The 18,633-nt window shown below is 34.8% G+C and overlaps 1 protein-coding gene across 10 annotated transcripts in view; it reads right to left on the bottom strand.

Annotated features, from left to right (window-relative positions):
- The window catches only part of Dmd (dystrophin, muscular dystrophy), a 2,390,387-nt gene that overhangs the window by 1,479,016 nt on the left and 892,738 nt on the right, over nucleotides 1–18,633 (bottom strand). For all 10 annotated transcript variants that reach the window (XM_006527768.3, XM_017318379.2, XM_017318378.1 and 7 more), the window contains 3 exons: nucleotides 11,831–11,932; nucleotides 11,628–11,735; nucleotides 3,988–4,167 (listed from right to left, as the gene is read on the bottom strand). In XM_006527768.3, coding sequence (XP_006527831.1) covers nucleotides 3,988–4,167; nucleotides 11,628–11,735; nucleotides 11,831–11,932 — 390 coding nt within the window. The remainder of the gene's footprint in view (nucleotides 1–3,987; nucleotides 4,168–11,627; nucleotides 11,736–11,830; nucleotides 11,933–18,633) is intronic.

Raw genomic sequence — 18,633 nt, 5'->3', positions numbered from 1 at the left:
GATAGGGGGAGGTAGGGGAGTGGAACAGTCAGAAGGTGGACCAGTTTAGGGGGATACATCCTCTTAGAGATAGGGGGGAGGTGGGGGAGGTGGAACAGTCAGAAGGTGGACCAGGAGGGGAATAAAAATCTGGACTGTAAAAAATTATCAAATAAATTTAAAAAGTAAAATTTGTGTCTCATGAATATGCTAAGACAAGTATACTGGGCAACTATCATACTTAAGGGGTGACAAAAGTAAATGCCAACAGTGGTTAGGTGACTAAATTATTTTTAATATTAATGGCTGTTCTGTTTTGTCACCAATATTAAGGTTAAAAAAACCCTTCATGAATAAGAATTGACATTGGCATAATGAGAACAATTAGAGTTAAATACTCAAAGGACATCATAAAAGAAATCACTCTTGACTTTGAAATACAATACTACATAATAATTAAGAGAGTTCATTCTATGAAGTTGTCTCTTCAGTTTTATGTGATATTTTTTCCTTCATTTCAATGTGCTGTTAGTACAAAAATATATCAGAAAGAAAAGGCACAGAGTATATTCTGGATTCATATTGAAGATAAAATTTGTGCATTTGTGTTAGTTAGCAGCACCTGCAAAAATGCAAAAGCAATGACATTTAATATTCTAACTTACCTAACTTTCTACCATATGCCATATGAGATGAAAGTGATTAAACATTTTATAGCTAGTATTAATGAAGGATGTAGCCATAAAATATTTATTTACATGTCATTTCATTTATTTTCAGTAGGCAGTAAATAATAGATAGATAGATTACAATTAGTTTAAAAATATATTCAAAGTAACTGAAGTATATAAAGAACGACAGTAATTCTTATTAAAGTAGAAATGGAATTGCATTTTCATCCCTATATTCCCTCTGCCTTTGATGCTAATATAGGTGAGATAAAGTAGAACTCCCTTCATTAACTCACATATTTATATAGAATTTCAACCAAAAGAACATACCACAAACATTAAAGACTAGAAGTTTGCTACAGAGATCATTTTGACTTAATTTTTACTTAATAAGTAAATGAAATATTGCATGTTTTAACTCAGTCTACATCAAATCTTAGTGTTCATAATGATTTCAATTATGGTAGGTAATAAAAGGGAAATTCAAGACAGACTGTACGGATATTCAAAGCCAGTGTCAAGTACTGATTTTCATTGAGAGCATCAAAATGATACTTAATTTCTAAAGAAACTTGAGGTCTAACCTCACTTTTTTTTCTAAGAAAATCTTTAACGTAAATAATTACCCACCCAGATGCCCCTCAACAGAGGAATGGATACAGAAGATGTGGTACATTTACACAATGGAGTGCTACTCAGTTATTAAAAAGATTGAAGTCTTGAAATTCCTAGGCAAATGGATGGACCTGGAGGGCATCATCCTGAGTGAGGTAACCCAATCACAAAAGAATTCACATGATATGTACTCACTGATAAGTGGATATTAGCCCAGAAACTTAGAATACCCAAGATATAACATACAGTTTGCGAAACACATGAAACTCAAGAAGAATGAAGATCAAAGTGTAGACACTTTGCCCATTCTTAGAATTACAGGGCCCCTAATGGAGGAGCTAGAGAAAGTATCCAAGGAGCTAAAGAGATCTGCAACCCTGTAGGTGCAACATTATGAACTAACCAGTACCCCAGAGCTCTTGACTCTAGCTGCATATGTATCAAAAGATGGCCTAGTAGGCCATCACTTGAAAGAGAGGCCCACTGGACAGGCAAACTTAATATGCCCCAGTACAGGGGAACGCCAGGGCCAAAAAATGGGAATGGGTAGGTAGGGGAGTGGGGTGGGAGGGTGTGGGAGGCTTTTGGGATAGCATTGGAAATGTAATTGAGGAAAATTTGTAATAAAAAAAAAAGAATTGGGAACAAAACACCCATGGAAGGAGTTACAGAGACAAAGTTTGGAGCTGTGACGAAAGGATGGACCATCTGGAGACTGCCATATCTGGGGATCCATCCCATAATCAGCTTCCAAACGCTGACACTATTGCATACACTAGCAAGATTTTGCTGAAAGGACCCAGATAGAGTTGTCTCTTGTGAGACTATGCCGGGGCCTAGCAAACACAGAAGTGGATGCTCACAGTCAGCTATTGGATGGATCACAGGGCCCCCAATGAAGGAGCTAGAGAAAGTACCCAAGGAGCTGAGGGGATCTGCAACCCTATAGGTGGAACAACAATATGAACTAACCAGTACCCCCCCCCCCCCCAGAGCTCGTGTCTCTAGCTACTTATGTATCAAAAGATGGCCTAGTTGGCCATCAGTAGAAAGAGATGCCCATTGGTCGTGCAAACTTTATATGCCTCAGTACAGGTGAACTCCAGGGCCAAGAAGTGGGAGTGGGTGGGTGGGGGAGTGGGTGGGGGAGGGTGTGGAGGACATTTGGGAAAGCATTGGAAATGAAAATGAAATAAATACCTAATTAAAAAAAGAGAAACTTAAAAAAAATAATTACCCAAAAGATAAGATGCATTAAAATCCATTGTGGCTAACCCATATATTTAACTAAGATGGAATCCTAATACACGTGAAGTGACCTAAATAATTTAATTTTACTGATCACACACACACACACACACACACACACACACATATATATATGTATGTGTGTGTGTGTGTACTCTCTCTCTCTCTCTCTCTCTCTCTATATATATATATATATATATATATATATATATATATATAGTAGTTTTAGATTGTTTCTTTTGGAAACCTTCTGGAGCCAATAAAATTGTTATAAACAGAAAAGTGTTTTAAATATTTTAAATTGAAATTCTTATAAAAGGCAGTATCTAAGCAACTCTAAATACAACACTTGCATCTACAGTTCTACAGTACATTAAGAGTTTCCTAATATTAGTGCTCAGAACCAAATGTGGGCCCTCTATAGTAGCATCTTGAGTTGAGTTACCTATGTGACTATTTAAAGTGTTAAACTGTCACAAAAACATGAAATGGCACACCACATGCATACACAATATCATTTTCTCTCTTTGTGGGAATAAAAGAAGGCAAGAATTAACTCAGCCTACATATTGAATGTAGACACAAACATACACAGCATGAACATAAACTGTCATATTCAAGGGCAGAGGAATTCCAATTGCTTTAGTTTTATCTTTAGGATATGTTTGCTCACAACTGAAATTATTTCAAAAATGACCATTAACTGCATAGAAAATAAAAAAATCATGACATCAAAATATATGAGTCATAGCTATTTTCTTCTTCCAAGGGATAATGTTAGTTTGTCTGGGGAAAAAATGTCTGAAAACTTTTACAATTTATCTGGGTAGGTATATATTTTTTTTTAATTATTAGGTATTTTCCTCGTTTACATTTTCAATGCTATCCCAAAGGTCCCCCATACCCCCCCCAATCCCCTACCCACCCACTCCCCCTTTTTGGCCCTGGCGTTCCCCTGTACTGGGGTATATAAAGTTTGCAAGTCCAATGGGCCTCTCTTTGCAGTGATGGCCGACTAGGCCATCTTTTGATACATATGCAGCTAAAGACAAGAGCTCCCAGGTACTGGTTAGTTCATATTGTTGTTCCACCTATAGGGTTGCAGTTCCCTTTAGCTCCTTGGGTGATTTCTCTATCTCCTCCATTGGGGGCCGTGTGACCCATCCAATAGCTGACTGTGATCATCCACTTCTGTGTTTGCTAGGCCCCGGCATAGTCTCACAAGAGAGAGCTATAACTGGGTCCTTTCAGTGAAATCTTGCTAGTGTATGTCTCATTTTGTACTCATACACCTGCTTCTTCACAATTTCCCAATACCAGGGCGAACGAGGGGACCATATTTTTAGATCATCCAAACATGGGGAAAGGGTTAAACTAGTTGTATAGTTTGGGGAAAAATCACAGTATTTTTGTCTTAATATAGTTTTCAAGTATCTTCAACATAATTTACAATATAAGAATTAATATCACTTACTTGTGCTGAACTCTTTTCAAGTTTTTGGGTTAAATTGTCCCAACGTTGTGCAAAGTTTTCCATCCAGATTTCCATCTTTTGAGTCACTGACTTATTTTTCAGTGCCGAAAGTAGATCTTGATTGAGTGAACTTAGTTTTTCCATGGTTGGCTTTTTCTTTTCTAGATCTATTTTTAAAGTCTGTTAAAATAAGAATGAAATTAAGTCTAGGTTTTAAAATATTATAATTCAATCTCCTTTAATTGTGTTTACTTCTTTGTATAGCTGAGAAATGTAGCTACACAATACCAAATACTGATACAACTCCAAGTAGAAAATTACAATCTTGATGCACTCTCTTAAATGGGGGAAGACTAAAAACAATACATCAGATGTAGACAAGGCATGTAAAAGCTCACTTTAACATAGTTGAAGGAATGTCAAATGAAAAGACACAGTCACCCCAAAAGGAATTCAACATGCACACACTTTAAAAAAAAAAAAAGTTTCAAGGTAGGATTAATGGCTCTTGGACACTACAGAATTTTAAAATTTCTGATCAAATTCAAATGAGTAGTATTATTTGACAGAATCATTGTTGAATGTAGAAAACATGAATGGTTAAGGGGTAGCCCAATTTAAGAATGCTATGTACATTTAGACAAAACAGAAGTATTGTTTTTTATCTTTTCATCATAATTTTGATACTTCTATATGTTAGTAGAAAAAATGTATTGTTCCATGGTTTCCTGATATTAATGTTTGTTTGTAGTAACCATTATTCAATAAAAATGTGGCTATTTGCATAATTATTTGCTTTTTACTATTTTCTTGTTCATTTGGCCCTAGAAATTGAACACACATCTTGTATACTTTAAGCAGGTATCAGACTCTCAGTCTTTGAGTAAATGTTTTCTAAAGTTCTTTTAAACCCAATTAAATAAAGGAACAAAGTCACTGAATATGAATGAAATCCTTCAGAAATTTTGTGATGATTTTTGAAACTCTTTTGTGTCATATTAATAATTTTTGTACCTTTCATACTTTCAGAATTGTTGAGGAAGGTTATGTTTGCCCTTGAGTTGCTTTGGAATAGATAAACAAAGTGACTTATGTCAAAGCAGTAGGTTTTTGACTAAGGTCACCCTTCATATAGAGGATTCAGATTTCTAGTTACCAAATGCTAGGCTGTGCCTTTGCTTGCAGACACAGAAAAGGGGGGAAAAGGATAAAATCATTTTATATACCTTTAATAACCCTATTCTTCTAGAGGCTGTAAATATAGTGAATATAAACTAACATATGATATCTTTCTAAACAAATCCAAGCATATTTAAGAACAACTAAGATTTCATATGACCCAAGAAATTATCATAAAATAGATGAGCCAAATGTTCATGAAACAAAATTTCATCCACAGAGAGTAGTCATTATAATCTCCCACAATGTACTTTTTGAGCCCTTATTTGACATGCCACCTGCATTGATAGCTATGAAGTGCAGAATGTTCTAATATCTCCTAAAATTTGTTTGCCCCTTTGTTAAAAACTGTTTCACTTGGTGAAGTATAAGTTGCAGCCTTCATGCCTTATTTTTCAGAGGTGCATGTTGTGAAGTTCATTTATATTTAGTCTCACAAATCACTATTTTCTCCATTGGACAACTGATATAGTCTAAAACATGAAATGATAGATAAACTAAATTAATATCAAAGATAAAAATGTCATAGTGCTGTCATACATAGAATTGGGGAATTTGTTTTTTTTTTCTTAAATTGCATGCTAGCTTATCATGAAATTTAAGTACATACTTACACTAGTTGTAAAACCATACTTTATGCTACCTTCCTGAAACTGAAAGCCAAATTTGAATTATACTCTAAATTCAGTCAATTCCTTTGTGGAGAAAGTCTCAACTTCCTTGTTTTCTCTTAACTTTTGGTAGGTATTTTTTTTAAGAATCTATATGCTCCTAATTTGATGACATGTTCTTATTTTTCATTTTTATTTCTTTTTGAAAAGATGAATGATACATTTTCATACATTTGATGTCAAAAATGTAAACAGACTCACCATTGGCTTATTTTTCCCAAGGTTTAAGGAAGAATTTTAGGTAGCCTTGTGTATAGAGGTCAGAGGTGCACCTAGTATTGAAGCTAAATATGTGATGGTATGGTAACATTTTGTTAGGGAAATCTGAAATTGATGCTTAAAGAACACTGTGTTAGAAATAAGCATATTCCATATTTAGCTTCAATAGTGAGTGTACCTTCCATCCCTATACATACAGCTTTTAATTCTTCCTTAATCTTTGAGAAAAAGATATTATATTCTGGTTCTTCCTAAATAAATATAACTACCATTCCTATGGCAAATTAGTTGTTTAGACTCAATTTCTTCTTCTTTTCCTGTCTGTCTCTCTGTTTCCCCACATTCCCCTTTCCTCTTTGTCTTCTCTTAATTACTTCCTTTTTGGAAATGACTCTTTCTCTATAATTAGCATTTGGAGTGAAAATAACTCTGTAGCAATACCAGATGCATTTAGTCATTAAATATGGTAATCTCCTATGGATAGCTGAACTCACTTTTTGGTGTATATGGGTACTACACTTATCTCTCTGTGTGAATGCATTTGGATTTTATACTCAGGCTTCCCTATTTTGTACTGGCCTATAACTCACTATGTGAACTATGATCTCCTAGAGCTTAACATGGTCTCAACTCTTCCTCCTATGTGGTAGTCTTGGATGCCATTATAATTTTTAGTCAGATGTACATATCCTAATTAACTATGGTTTAATTTCCCCTGATTATTAGTAGCAAACAAGTTTTTTTTTTTAATAAATCAGGGGTTTAGGCTAAGTCTGTAAATGCTAAAGACACATAAGAGTACTAAAATGTTGAGGAAGAGCTGAGAATCTGAACTCAACCTACAAAGTCCACATAAAATAGGAAGAAAGAAGCAACTTCACAAAGTTTGACCTTAATCACCTCATGCAAACTCTGGCATGTGCATTTATATGCACATAAATGCATGTGTGTATGTGCACACACAAGTAAATTTTTTTAAAATGTTCAGGACACCAAAGAAAACTCTGGAAAACTTATAAAAGGCTAGGCCAAGAAAAGAAGATAAACATTTCATTTTCATAAACACCTGGCACCTGGACCTGCCTTTAAAGCAAACAGGAAGTCCCAGTAAATAAATTAGGTTTAGTAAGTAGTAAATATAAAAGAGTCAGATTATGCTATTTGGTAAGACAAAAGTAGACAGGTTCTACTTGGTCAAGGTTAGAAGATGAAATGAATTTGAAATGGGATATAAAATTACAAAAGGTACAGGAAACCTTCACCCTCTTTTCTCATCTGGAGTGTGCACAGGAGAATAATGCCAACATAATTTCTCTTATGCTGGAGAGACTGAATAATGCATCTATTTTTTTTTCTGCAAGGATTTATCAAAATATATGAAATAGCCCACTCCATTTCAATCATCAGTTCCTGTACTAAAGTAGGTTGGCTGATTACAGAGTTGCTCAACTTCAGAGAATATTAGGATCATGTGGAATAAAATACAGATTTCTGGGCCCTCTCTTTAGAATATACAAGTCAATACATCTGGGAAGGATCTAAGACTTTCTATTTGCAAGAATACAAATGTTGGAAGTCATGCTGAAACCACTGATCTAGAAACACATTTTTGAAAGCATTTATTCTATTAAGATGAATTTATGAGAGGCATCAGAGGAGTTGCAATCAGGGCACCAAACAAATCATGATAAAACAGGACTTTCCACAGAGACTTATAAATGCATGGCATTCCTGTCATTTGGTGCGACAGGACAAATGAGTACAAAGTTTTTGTGGAAACTTTATATGGCATACGCTTACATCTCCATATTTTCCCAGTGTTATTCTTCCCTGACAATAGTGACAGAATCCAGAACCCAAATTATTCTTGATACGGGTTTTTTTTTTTTGATAACTTTTACAATTTTATAAGTAATAGAATTCACTTCATAAAGGACAATTTTTCTCCTTTATAATTTTCAGTCTTGTAATGAGAAAAATATGAACATGCATACATATATCATATTGTAAAGAAATGAAATACCACATTTCTCAGATAACAATCCCAACAAAAATATTCAAAATTACACTGGTTATTAATGATGCTATTTCAAAATAAATTATACTTATTGTAAATTAAAAAGAATTTTAGAACATGGATTCCATACCTAGGCATGTAGTAGGAACTGGAAACAGATGGTACCTGCTTTGGGTCTCAGATTATGACATATTTTAATGAACATTAAATTCTTATTCACTGCCTGAGTCAGCAGGGGAATTTTATCTCAAATTCTACACCAGCTGTCAGGATTTGTTAATTGGCTTAAATTATCAAATATAAGACTTATACAAAACATATTTTTACTTTTTTCATAACTATGGTGACATAATATGAATTTTAATCACATTGAAAAATATTGAGACTTCACTAAGACAGAATTTTCATGGTCCTGGATCTAGAAAAGAATTTTATTCACAAAAATATCACATAGTAGCATCTGATTGTTGGAAATTATAGTTTGGAATTAAAGCTATTTGTTTATAAGAAATCAAATGCTATGAGGATTTTAGAAATAGTGTGATAGCCTCAACCTGAGTCTAGATGATATAGTGCCCATTTTAACACAGATACTAATATTAAATAATATTTGCTATATGCCATGTCTATTCTTTCTTAGACCTCAATTTCTACTACTAAAATAAACTATCTAGCCGATCCAAAATAACTTTCAACATGTAATTAGATTGGAGATTCAACCAGCTTTATGATATTTGGACTTTGTCACTGTATTGTTTCTTAACAACTTTATTGATTGGAGAATCTAATCAAGGATATTGATAGCATCTAGTACTAGGTATTAGAATTATGTTTCTATTATCATACAAAATAAATGTTTAATATTTTGCAATATTACATTCTGGATATGTCTGTCAAAGAAATCTCTTCCAGATGCTATGTTATCATATGATCTTTCTTTAAATTATTTTTATTGGTTATTTTCTTTATTTACATTTCAAATGTTATCCCCTTTCTCAGTTTCCCACCTGGAAACCCCCATTCCATCCCTCCTCACCCTGCTTCTATGACAGTGTTCCCCCACCCACCCACCAACATTCTCCTATGCTGGGGCATCAAGCCTTCTTGGACTAAGGTCCTCTCCTCCCATTGATGTCCCACAAGGCCATCCTCTGCTACATATGTAGCTGGAATCTATGGGTCCCTCCATATGTACTCTTTGGTTGGTGGTTTTGTCCCTGGGAGCTCTGGGGGTACTGGTTAGTTCATATTGTTGTTCTTCCTAGGGAGCTGCAAACCCTTTCAGTTCCTTCAGCCCTTTCTCTATCTCCTCCATTGGAGAGCCATTTGGCTGTGAGCATCTGCCTCTGTATTTGTCAGGCTCTGACAGAGTCTCTTAAGAGACAGCTATAAGCCGGGTGTGGTGCTGCACACCTTTAATCCCATCACTTGGGAGGCAGAGGCAGGTGGATTTCTGAGTTCCAGGTCAGCCTGGTCTACAAAGTGAGTTCCAGGACAGCCAGGACTATACATAGAAACCCTGTCTCAACAAAACAAACAAACAAACCAAAAAAAAAAAAACAAACAAAAAAAAACCAAAAAGAAGGAGAGAGAGAGAGAGAGAGAGAGAGAGAGAGAGAGAGAGAGAGAGAGAGAGTGAGCTATACCAGACTATGTCAGCATGCATTTCTTGGCATCCACAATAATGTCTGCATTGGGTGACTGTATATGGGATGGATTCCCATTTGGGGACATCTCTAGATAGCCTTTCCTTCAATCTCAGCTCCACACTTTGTATTTACTCCCATGAGTATTTTGTTTCCCCTTCTAAGAAGGACTGAAGTGTCCACACTTTGGTCTTCCTTCTTTTTGAGCTTCATATGGTCTGTGAATTGTATCTTGGGTATTCCAAAATTTGGGCTAATATCCCCTTATCAGTGAGTGCATACAATGCATGTTCTTTTGTGATTTGGTTACCGCACTCAGGATATTTACAAGTTCCCTCCATTTGCCTAAGAATCTCATGAAGTCATTGTTTTTAATAGCTGCATAGTACTCCATTGTGTAAATGTACCACATTTTTGGTATCCATTCCTCTGTTGAAGGACATCTGGGTTCTTTCCAGCTTCTGTCTATTATAAATAAGGCTGCTATGAACATAGTGGAATATGTGTCCTTGTTATATGTTGGAGCATCTTTTGTGTATATGCCAAAAAGTGGTATAGCTGGGTCCTCTTTATGATTCTATGTTATGAGATGGAATCTATTTGCTTTCTATCAAATCTGAGCAAGTTTATGACTGCCTCTAGAAAAGATGTAATCTTTCCTCAATTGACCATTCTGTCTTGGTGAAAAATGAAAGTGTAAACCACTCTACTTCTCTTTATAATACTTACTTTTTTTCATTTTCTTTTGAAACAAGATCTCATGTATTCAAGGTTGACCTGGAACTCTCATTATGTAGTAAAGTGTAAGCTTGAAATTCTCATGCCCCTTCCTCTGCCTCTGAAGTGTAGTGCTTACAGGTGTGTGCCAACATGCTCAATTTACAAGGTGTTGAGGATTTAAGAGAGGAATTCCTGCTTACTAGGTAATCACTGTATCAACTGTGGTATATTCCCAGACCACTCCTGCCCCTTATAATGCCATTTTCTTTCTTTCTTTTTTTTTTTTTTTGGGGGGGGGGTTTTTCGAGACAGGGTTTCTCTGCATAGCTCTGGCTGTCCTGGAGCTCACTTTGTAGACCAGGCTGGCCTCGAACTCAGAAATCCGCCTGCCTCTGCCTCCCCAGTGCTGGGATTAAAGGCGTGCGCCACCACGCCCGGCATAATGCCATTTTCTTGCTTTTCCTTAAACTCTTGAATTCTAATTGTTCGATCCATTTATTGAGTTATTTTCCTTCTGTTTTGACTATACATATTGCTTGAATTTATGCTCCTTTCATTTATTATTTTACACTGCCCAATCTCTCTGGTACTCAATGAATTAACTAAAGTATCAATTTCTGGGTATCTGGAGCATCTACTGATGAGTAGATATTTTATGTTTCTTAACTTATGTGCATCTAAATTACCATTCTTTTTACTCAAGTACTTTCTTCTTCACTCTACTATTAAGATACCTAGTCTTGGAATACAGTATCCTAACTGAGAAGTTCGTGTACCATCTAAAGTTATTTGATTGTTATTTGACAAATTAATGTGCATCCCCATAGATGGGAGGATCAATGTGTCGTGTTCTTCATATAAATTACTCTGAGGTCACCTTTAAGCTTATTGCTTAAAATATGTTGTTTGAAATTTATATGGAAAGCAAACAATTGCTTCCTGGTATTACTTTTAAATTTTAACTGAAATTTTACTTTGGGTATACCTATAAAATGTTTTGCTTAAAGATAATATAAATGTATAACAATAGATTTTCATGTTTGATTTAGAAAACACCAATGTGAATATTCTATAATCTAAACATAAACAATGAATAAGTGATTTAAGATAATATAGAATATGTAAAGTTAAATAATAATTGTACACATTATTGAATTTTAAAAATGATTGAAAGCAAAATATACTTACAGATATTTTGTGAAGACTTGACATCATTTCATTTTGATCTTTAAAGCCACTTGTCTGAATGTTCTTCATTGCATCTTCTTTTTCTGAAAGCCATGTACTAAAAAGGCACTGAAAAGGATTGAAAATGAATTATTTAAAATAGATCCTTATTTTACTTGTCCAATTTAAAACCTCTTCAGTAATTTTCTCCTATAAGAACACACCTGTTCTTCAGTAAAATGCTGCCATTTTAGAAGAATATCTTGTAAAACAATCCAGCGGTCTTCAGTCCATCTGCAGATATTTGCCCATCGATCTCCCAGTACCTGAGGATGAAAGAATCAATCACATTATCAAACAATTTTAACACAATCTCATTTAAAATGGCAGGAATGTCATTTTTGGATCTCCTGTAAAGAATAGCTTTCCTGTTTCAGCTCATAATAAGGTAAATAATGTGCCTTTTATATACTTTTAGATTAATCCAGTCATTCTTCCACCTTTCAATCAAAAGCAGAGATATTTAAAAGCAATATAATACAGTTGTGCAACCATTTTTGCATGTATCTATAAGTATAAAAAATATAAAATGGAGACTCCTGAAGATCAATACAAAATACCCAGATATTACACTAAGACTGATGTAAATATACAGCCATTATGTGTCATTAGAAAGACAGAAAAATTTTCCAATGAGAATATCGAAAATAAAAGTCCCACTTATACCTGAAAATATACCCTTTAAAGTAAAGGGCTAATCTGTGAGCCAGCAGAAAGAATGGAAACAGGCAACCTCTGCAGTTAGGAGGTAGGAAGAACTCTCTAGAATGTACCAGAGACCTGAGAGGTGGGAGATACTCAGAACTCAGAGTGAGGGACCTTAGATGAAATGCCCAACAGTGGTGACAGGGAACTTCATAGAGTCCACCTCCAGTAGAAAAACATGGCATCAAATGGAGGGATGGGGTTGCCATTCCACAGTCAAAACTCTGACCAAGAATTGTTCCTGTCCAAAAGAACTGCAGGGACAAAATGGAGAACAGATTGAGGGAAAGGAGGTCCAGTGACAGGCCCAACTTGGGATCCATCTCATGGGGAGGCTCTAAGACCTGGCACTATTAATGATGCTATGGTGTGCTTACAGATAAGGAGCCTAACATGGTTGCCCTCTGAGAGGCGTAGCAAGCAGCTGAAAGAAACAGACAAAAGATATTTAAACCCAACCAATGGACAGAAGCCTGGGACCCCTATGGTTGAGTTAAGGAAAAACTGGAAGAAACTGAGGAGGGAGACCCAATAGGAAGACCAGCAGTTTCAACTAACCTGGACTCCTGAGATCTCTCAGACACTGAGTCACCAACCAGCCAGCATACAGCAGCTGATATGAGGTCCCAGACACATATACAGCATATACCTGGTCTGGCCTCAGTGAGAGAAGATGCACCTAACCCTCGAGAGACTTGAGGCTCCAGGGAGTGGGGAGACTTAGTATGTGTGGGGATGATAACATCCTCTTGGTGACAGGGGTCAGGGGCAATGAGATGAGGAATTGTGAGAAGGAAGGCAACTGCTGGATTATGGAAAAATTAAAGTAATAATAATCATAATCATCACCATCTTAATAATAATAATAATAAATATCAATGTTTGAATCAAACATTGAAAAAGTAAATAATACCATGAAAAAAATGTACCTATTGGTACGAGACTTTAGGTTCCAAATACTTTTAAAGTTGTTTAATCTACTGTTATTTTTTAGTGGAAATTGGATTTATGAGGAAGCAGTAAACAGTAAATGTTTTTCTATATTATTATAGCTATTCAGTTGCAAGTGAGTTTTCAGATTTTCCTTCAGAAATGTCAATAAAAATTTTATTGCCATCATTTTTTTTTGTTTTATGGTTTCATTGCTAGTCAACACCTTTTGAATCACATTTGTTGATAATAGAAACCATATCACTGAAAAAGCAATACAATACCCCCATAGAAACTACACCAACTTAAATCAATGACTTCAACTTCTTTAATCAATGAATTACAAGGAAGTCTTAGAGTTTTTGTAGAAGTCATGATTATTTTAACTAATAATGTTTTTTTCAAAGTATGTTTACTCTTAAGACCCATTTAAATTGTTTTAGTAAAAATAGTGACCACTTCTTTACTTATCTTTGTAGTGTTACAAAAACAAAGATAGGATGAAGGAGCATTTTCAAACTATAACTTTATAAATTAATGTTGGGCTTATTAATTTTAGTGGGACAGTCTATTTAATACATAGTCCAATGAAGAATTTCATAATCCAGACTGCCTACAAATATTGAATATATTTTTAAAGTTAAAAAATATATATTAAACAATTTGTTGCACTTTTGTGAATTCTAAAATACTGAGACATAAATATTTTTTAGGTACCTAACTGAACTACTTATGACAACTATTTTAAAGAAGTATTTATGTTCAAATAACAATCGAACTGATACTCACTGCTGTAGTTTTGACTTACGTAATACCTAACTTAAAGTTGCTGTCTTCCACTTTATTTATGAATTTAGTAAACTTTTGGTGAAAACAGGCTACACCAAATATAGTACATTAAAGATATGTACTGAATTATTCTTCCAAATTTGAGTTGAATTGTTATAATGCGCGTTAGCTCAAGATGAGTCAGTACTTTTCAAGATCCTCATTAAAACAAAAATTAATATAAAATAGATCTACAAGAGGTGACTCTAAATCACTTTAACTTCTAACTTCAAAGAAAAGGAATTCTTCAAAGAAAGCTCAGGCATGTACACATGGAACAGAGATCATATAAAAATACAGGAATATGGAATTCCCCTGAAGCTTGGACTAACAAAACTTTCCCAGTATTCTTGATCTTTGACTTCTTCCATGTTCAACAATATGACAATCCATTAAATATATTAACATAGCCTCTGGGATATTTTTCTTTTATGAATTCATGGAGAACTAACTAATTATATATCAGTTATACTGATTCACAATAATTGTATAGCTAACTCATTTTTTAAAACTTAAAATTTAAAACATTATTCACCATACAGTGTTTCACCCTCAAAAATGTATGACAGTATCACAAATTATCAGATTTTGCTTAAACATGGCTTTTCCTTCAACTCTTGTGTGAGTTCCCTATGGTTGACTATTTTGCCCTTTCATCCTAGAAAGGCTTAGGAGTCATTGTAAAATGATGTTTAGTCTTGAATTCTATAATTTAAATATGTTTAGTAGGACATCCCATGGCTTAAATCTCTCTTATTCTTTGTAAATGCTCAATAAAGTGACTTATCATAAATCCAAAGATAGCCAAAGATAGATTTCTCCAACAGTACATGCATATGTGTGTGTGTGTATGTACATATATATATATACATATATATTGCAGAATTTATAGATTTATCTTTTCATTGATTTAAAATATTGACCTTCATTAAAATTCACATGTTGCAACTAAGCAGTGTGTAGATTATCAGTCCAGTGTAGAATCTATCCAAATCATTTATTTCTGTCATTGCTTGAATGAGTGTAACCAACTCATTAGGCAAGCATAAATAATTGGAACAAACAGAATGGGCAGGAAGCTAAATAATTTTTTGTGTATATTCTATTTATTTTATTTTTCTAGTTTATAATTTTTCTCTTTTTTATTTATACTCCAGATTTTATTCCCCTCGTGGTCCACGACTGTTCCAAATTCCATACCTTCTTCCAGCCTCCCTGTCTCCAAGTGGATGTCCCCACCCCCACCCCACCAGACCTCCCCACTCCCTGGGGCTTCCAATCTATTTAGGGATAGGTACATCATCTTAGAATGAACACAGACCCGACAGTCCTCTGCTGTATGTGTTGGGGGCCTCATATCAGCTGTGTAAGTTGCCTGTTTGGTGATTCAGTGCTAAATAATTTTTTAGTAACAACTGCAAGAGAATTGAAACTGTCTCTAGAGGAAAATAATATATGTTTACTTAGTATTTCTCTGAGGTTCCCTTGAAGTTTTAGATATCCCTTGAAGTTTTAGAAATGATGCATACATCTTTGGTGGTAGATAAACAATGCCAACACTAAATATAAATGCAAAAGCAGTGAGCCATAACATTGTATGAAAGAGGAAAATGAAATTAAGTTCTATTTATATTCTCATATGGACGTAGCCATAGTAAGTTCAGTTCCTTTACTCTTACAGATTCTATGCTCAGATTCACAATGGGCAAGAGTTTTCCCTCCCATTTTATCCACATCTTATATTGATATCCAAATTGAGAACATTTGCTATCTGAAATCATTTGTTGGGTTAAGTTTTTTTTTTTAAAGCACATGTGAAAACTGGCCACTGAATAACGTTTGCATAAGTGAAACTCATAAAAAGTTGACAAGCCTGGGGAGTAAAACTTAAGCACAGCAATCCTTGATGTCCTGGATGTCTGTGATAGACTGAGAGTGCTAAAATGTGCCTGGTGTGTTTGGCACTAAGAATTAAAGTATTGCCAGTCATACGCAAAACAAACAAACAAACAAACAAACAAAAAACAAAAAACAACAAAAAAAAACAATAATATGCCTTGGACCACATAATGGAGCAGTTACAAAGGAGTGGGTCTCATTAAAGAGAAAGGCAGCAAGCAGTCTATCTCCTTTTATTTCAGTGGAAGACTTGGCAATACACCACCTAGCTAAATGAATTCTGTGTGTAATGGGCATACTGAAAGCTCACTTTTTTCTTGAATTCTAATTTTCATTTCATAAGTAACCATGCACTTACAAATATAAGCAACTCCAGCTCACCAGTGGTAAAACAGAAATCATATCAAGTTGCTTATTAAAAGAAAGAAAATTAAATCATTATAAAGGAAGAAATGTAGCAATCTTCTTGAATCATGTTTTGACAGTTTTCTGATTTTGTTCTCAATTTTGAAGTTTTTTACATGCTGTTAACTGAAAGTGAGTATCTAAAGGCACATCTTATCTTTCTCAACATATGATCTAGGGTAAAACACACACACACACACACACACCTTGATGGTTCCTCTACAGGCTGTACAATACAGATGAGGATCCTGACTCCTGACAGGTTACTTAATCAGTCTAGGAATATGAAAGTCACTATACTAGACATCTGGGAGTTGACCTCAAGTTGATCCAGCTCTTTCATGAATCTATTCATTCAACAAAACAGTCAACATAAAAGATATAACTTCAACTTTGTGCAAATCAACAGCTGAAGAAATAGCAAATCTCTCGGGATTTTTTTTTTTATATTTTTGATGAATGTGTGACAAGATTTAACAAAAAGACTTATTTAACCAGTTTGACAAAACTTTTAAGCATACTATTATAATATGATGTAAGATGTATTTGACATTACAACTTCACATTGGTTTAATAATATGAAAAATCAGAAAATGCTTGCCTCTTTTGATAGACTGTTTACTTTTTGGTGGGATATATATATATATATATATATATATATATTTTTTTTTTTTTTTGAGAAAGGTTTTCTCTGTTTAGTCCTGGCTGTCCTGGAACTCACTCTGTCGACCAGGCTGGCCTCGAACTCAGAAATTCGCCTGCCTCTGCCTCCCAAGTGCTGGGATTAAAGGCGTGTGCCACCACGCTCCATGGGATTTATTTTTTAATTGGTAAATATACCTGTCAGATTTGTTAACGATATTTTGGCTTGGTGACTATGCTGAAAATGTAGCAACATAATCATGTGCTTTGTGTCACAGACCATTCACTTCTGTATATTATTTTCTTTGCAAATTTTGAGGGGCTAATAAATACATCCAGAAAGGCCACTTCATTCTTTTTACTGTTGCTATTGTTTGCATGGTACAATTTAATGTTGTTTAGCAGGTTAATAAACTCTGTAGTCTTGAGCTCTGTCAGGTCTGTTCAACAGGGATACCACAAAGTAACGATCAGGCTACCATGCAAATTTCTTTGCAGCATTCATGGCATTCCCAGTGATTCTGTGGCAGGCAGACATTTTACTGCTCCTTACAGTTCAGAACTTTTTGCAGTAGGCAGACTCCCTAACTTTCAGGCTCATTATCTCAGAGATGAATATGACCAGTGCAAGTATAAACCCTGATTACTGTCTTAGAAATCTTTCTTTTTCTTCTTTTCTATATAACCATCCTACCAGTAATTTGTGGTTAATTTGAAGGCTTAAAGTAGCAAATCCTTAATGGCACTGTTTTTCAAACTTACTAGTGCTAAAACCCTTCAATACAGTTCCTCATATGTTGTGATGAATCTCAACCATAAATTTATTTTTGCTTCTACTTAATAAGTATACAATTGCTACTTTTATGAACTGTAATGTAAATATCTAATATGCTGAATATCTGACATGTAAGTCTCATGACAGTGGTGTTCCATGGCTAAGGGAGTAAGGATTCACAGGTTGAGAACCACTGATTTATAGAACTGCTGATTTATAACATTCTGCCCTCTCCACCTTAGAAAATATATGATGAAAACATACTATAGTTAGTAACTCTACAGAATCATATTTGAGAATATAAATGTGAGCAACCCTAATTTTAAATTGTAAATATCAAAAACTCTTGGCCAATTTCTGTGCTTGCCCAAATCAGTAACACCTGTTGGGAAACTTCAACTCTGTACAAACTGTCCCAGTTGTGTGCCCCTAGGAAAGAGCAGGCAACAGGAACTGCTCCACTAGTCTCTAATCCATCCTACTGTTGAAGTCAATTAGGGCAGCATATATGCAAGTACTCTGAATGTTATGATCAATTATTGAGATAGCAGTGATTGGTACAGAGTTACAGCTCAGCTGACAGAAAATCAGCCTTTTGCCAAATGTGAAAATTCTGAAATACTACAAAATAGTAACAGAAGGCACATCAAACATGTCCTATGGGACATTAAATTTACATTTTATCATATTTTAGTTGGTGCCCATAAGGTATAAAATTTGCAAAAAAGTTGAAATATTTTATTTTAAATAAGACTGTGCTCCAAAATATATTGTGCTTGAATG

The sequence above is a fragment of the Mus musculus genome, chromosome X (genome assembly GCF_000001635.26).
Source record: "Mus musculus strain C57BL/6J chromosome X, GRCm38.p6 C57BL/6J".
Lineage (NCBI taxonomy): Eukaryota > Metazoa > Chordata > Mammalia > Rodentia > Muridae > Mus > Mus musculus.
The sequence above is the reverse complement of the archived record's forward strand: the minus strand, read 5'-3'. Positions and strand labels throughout refer to the sequence as shown.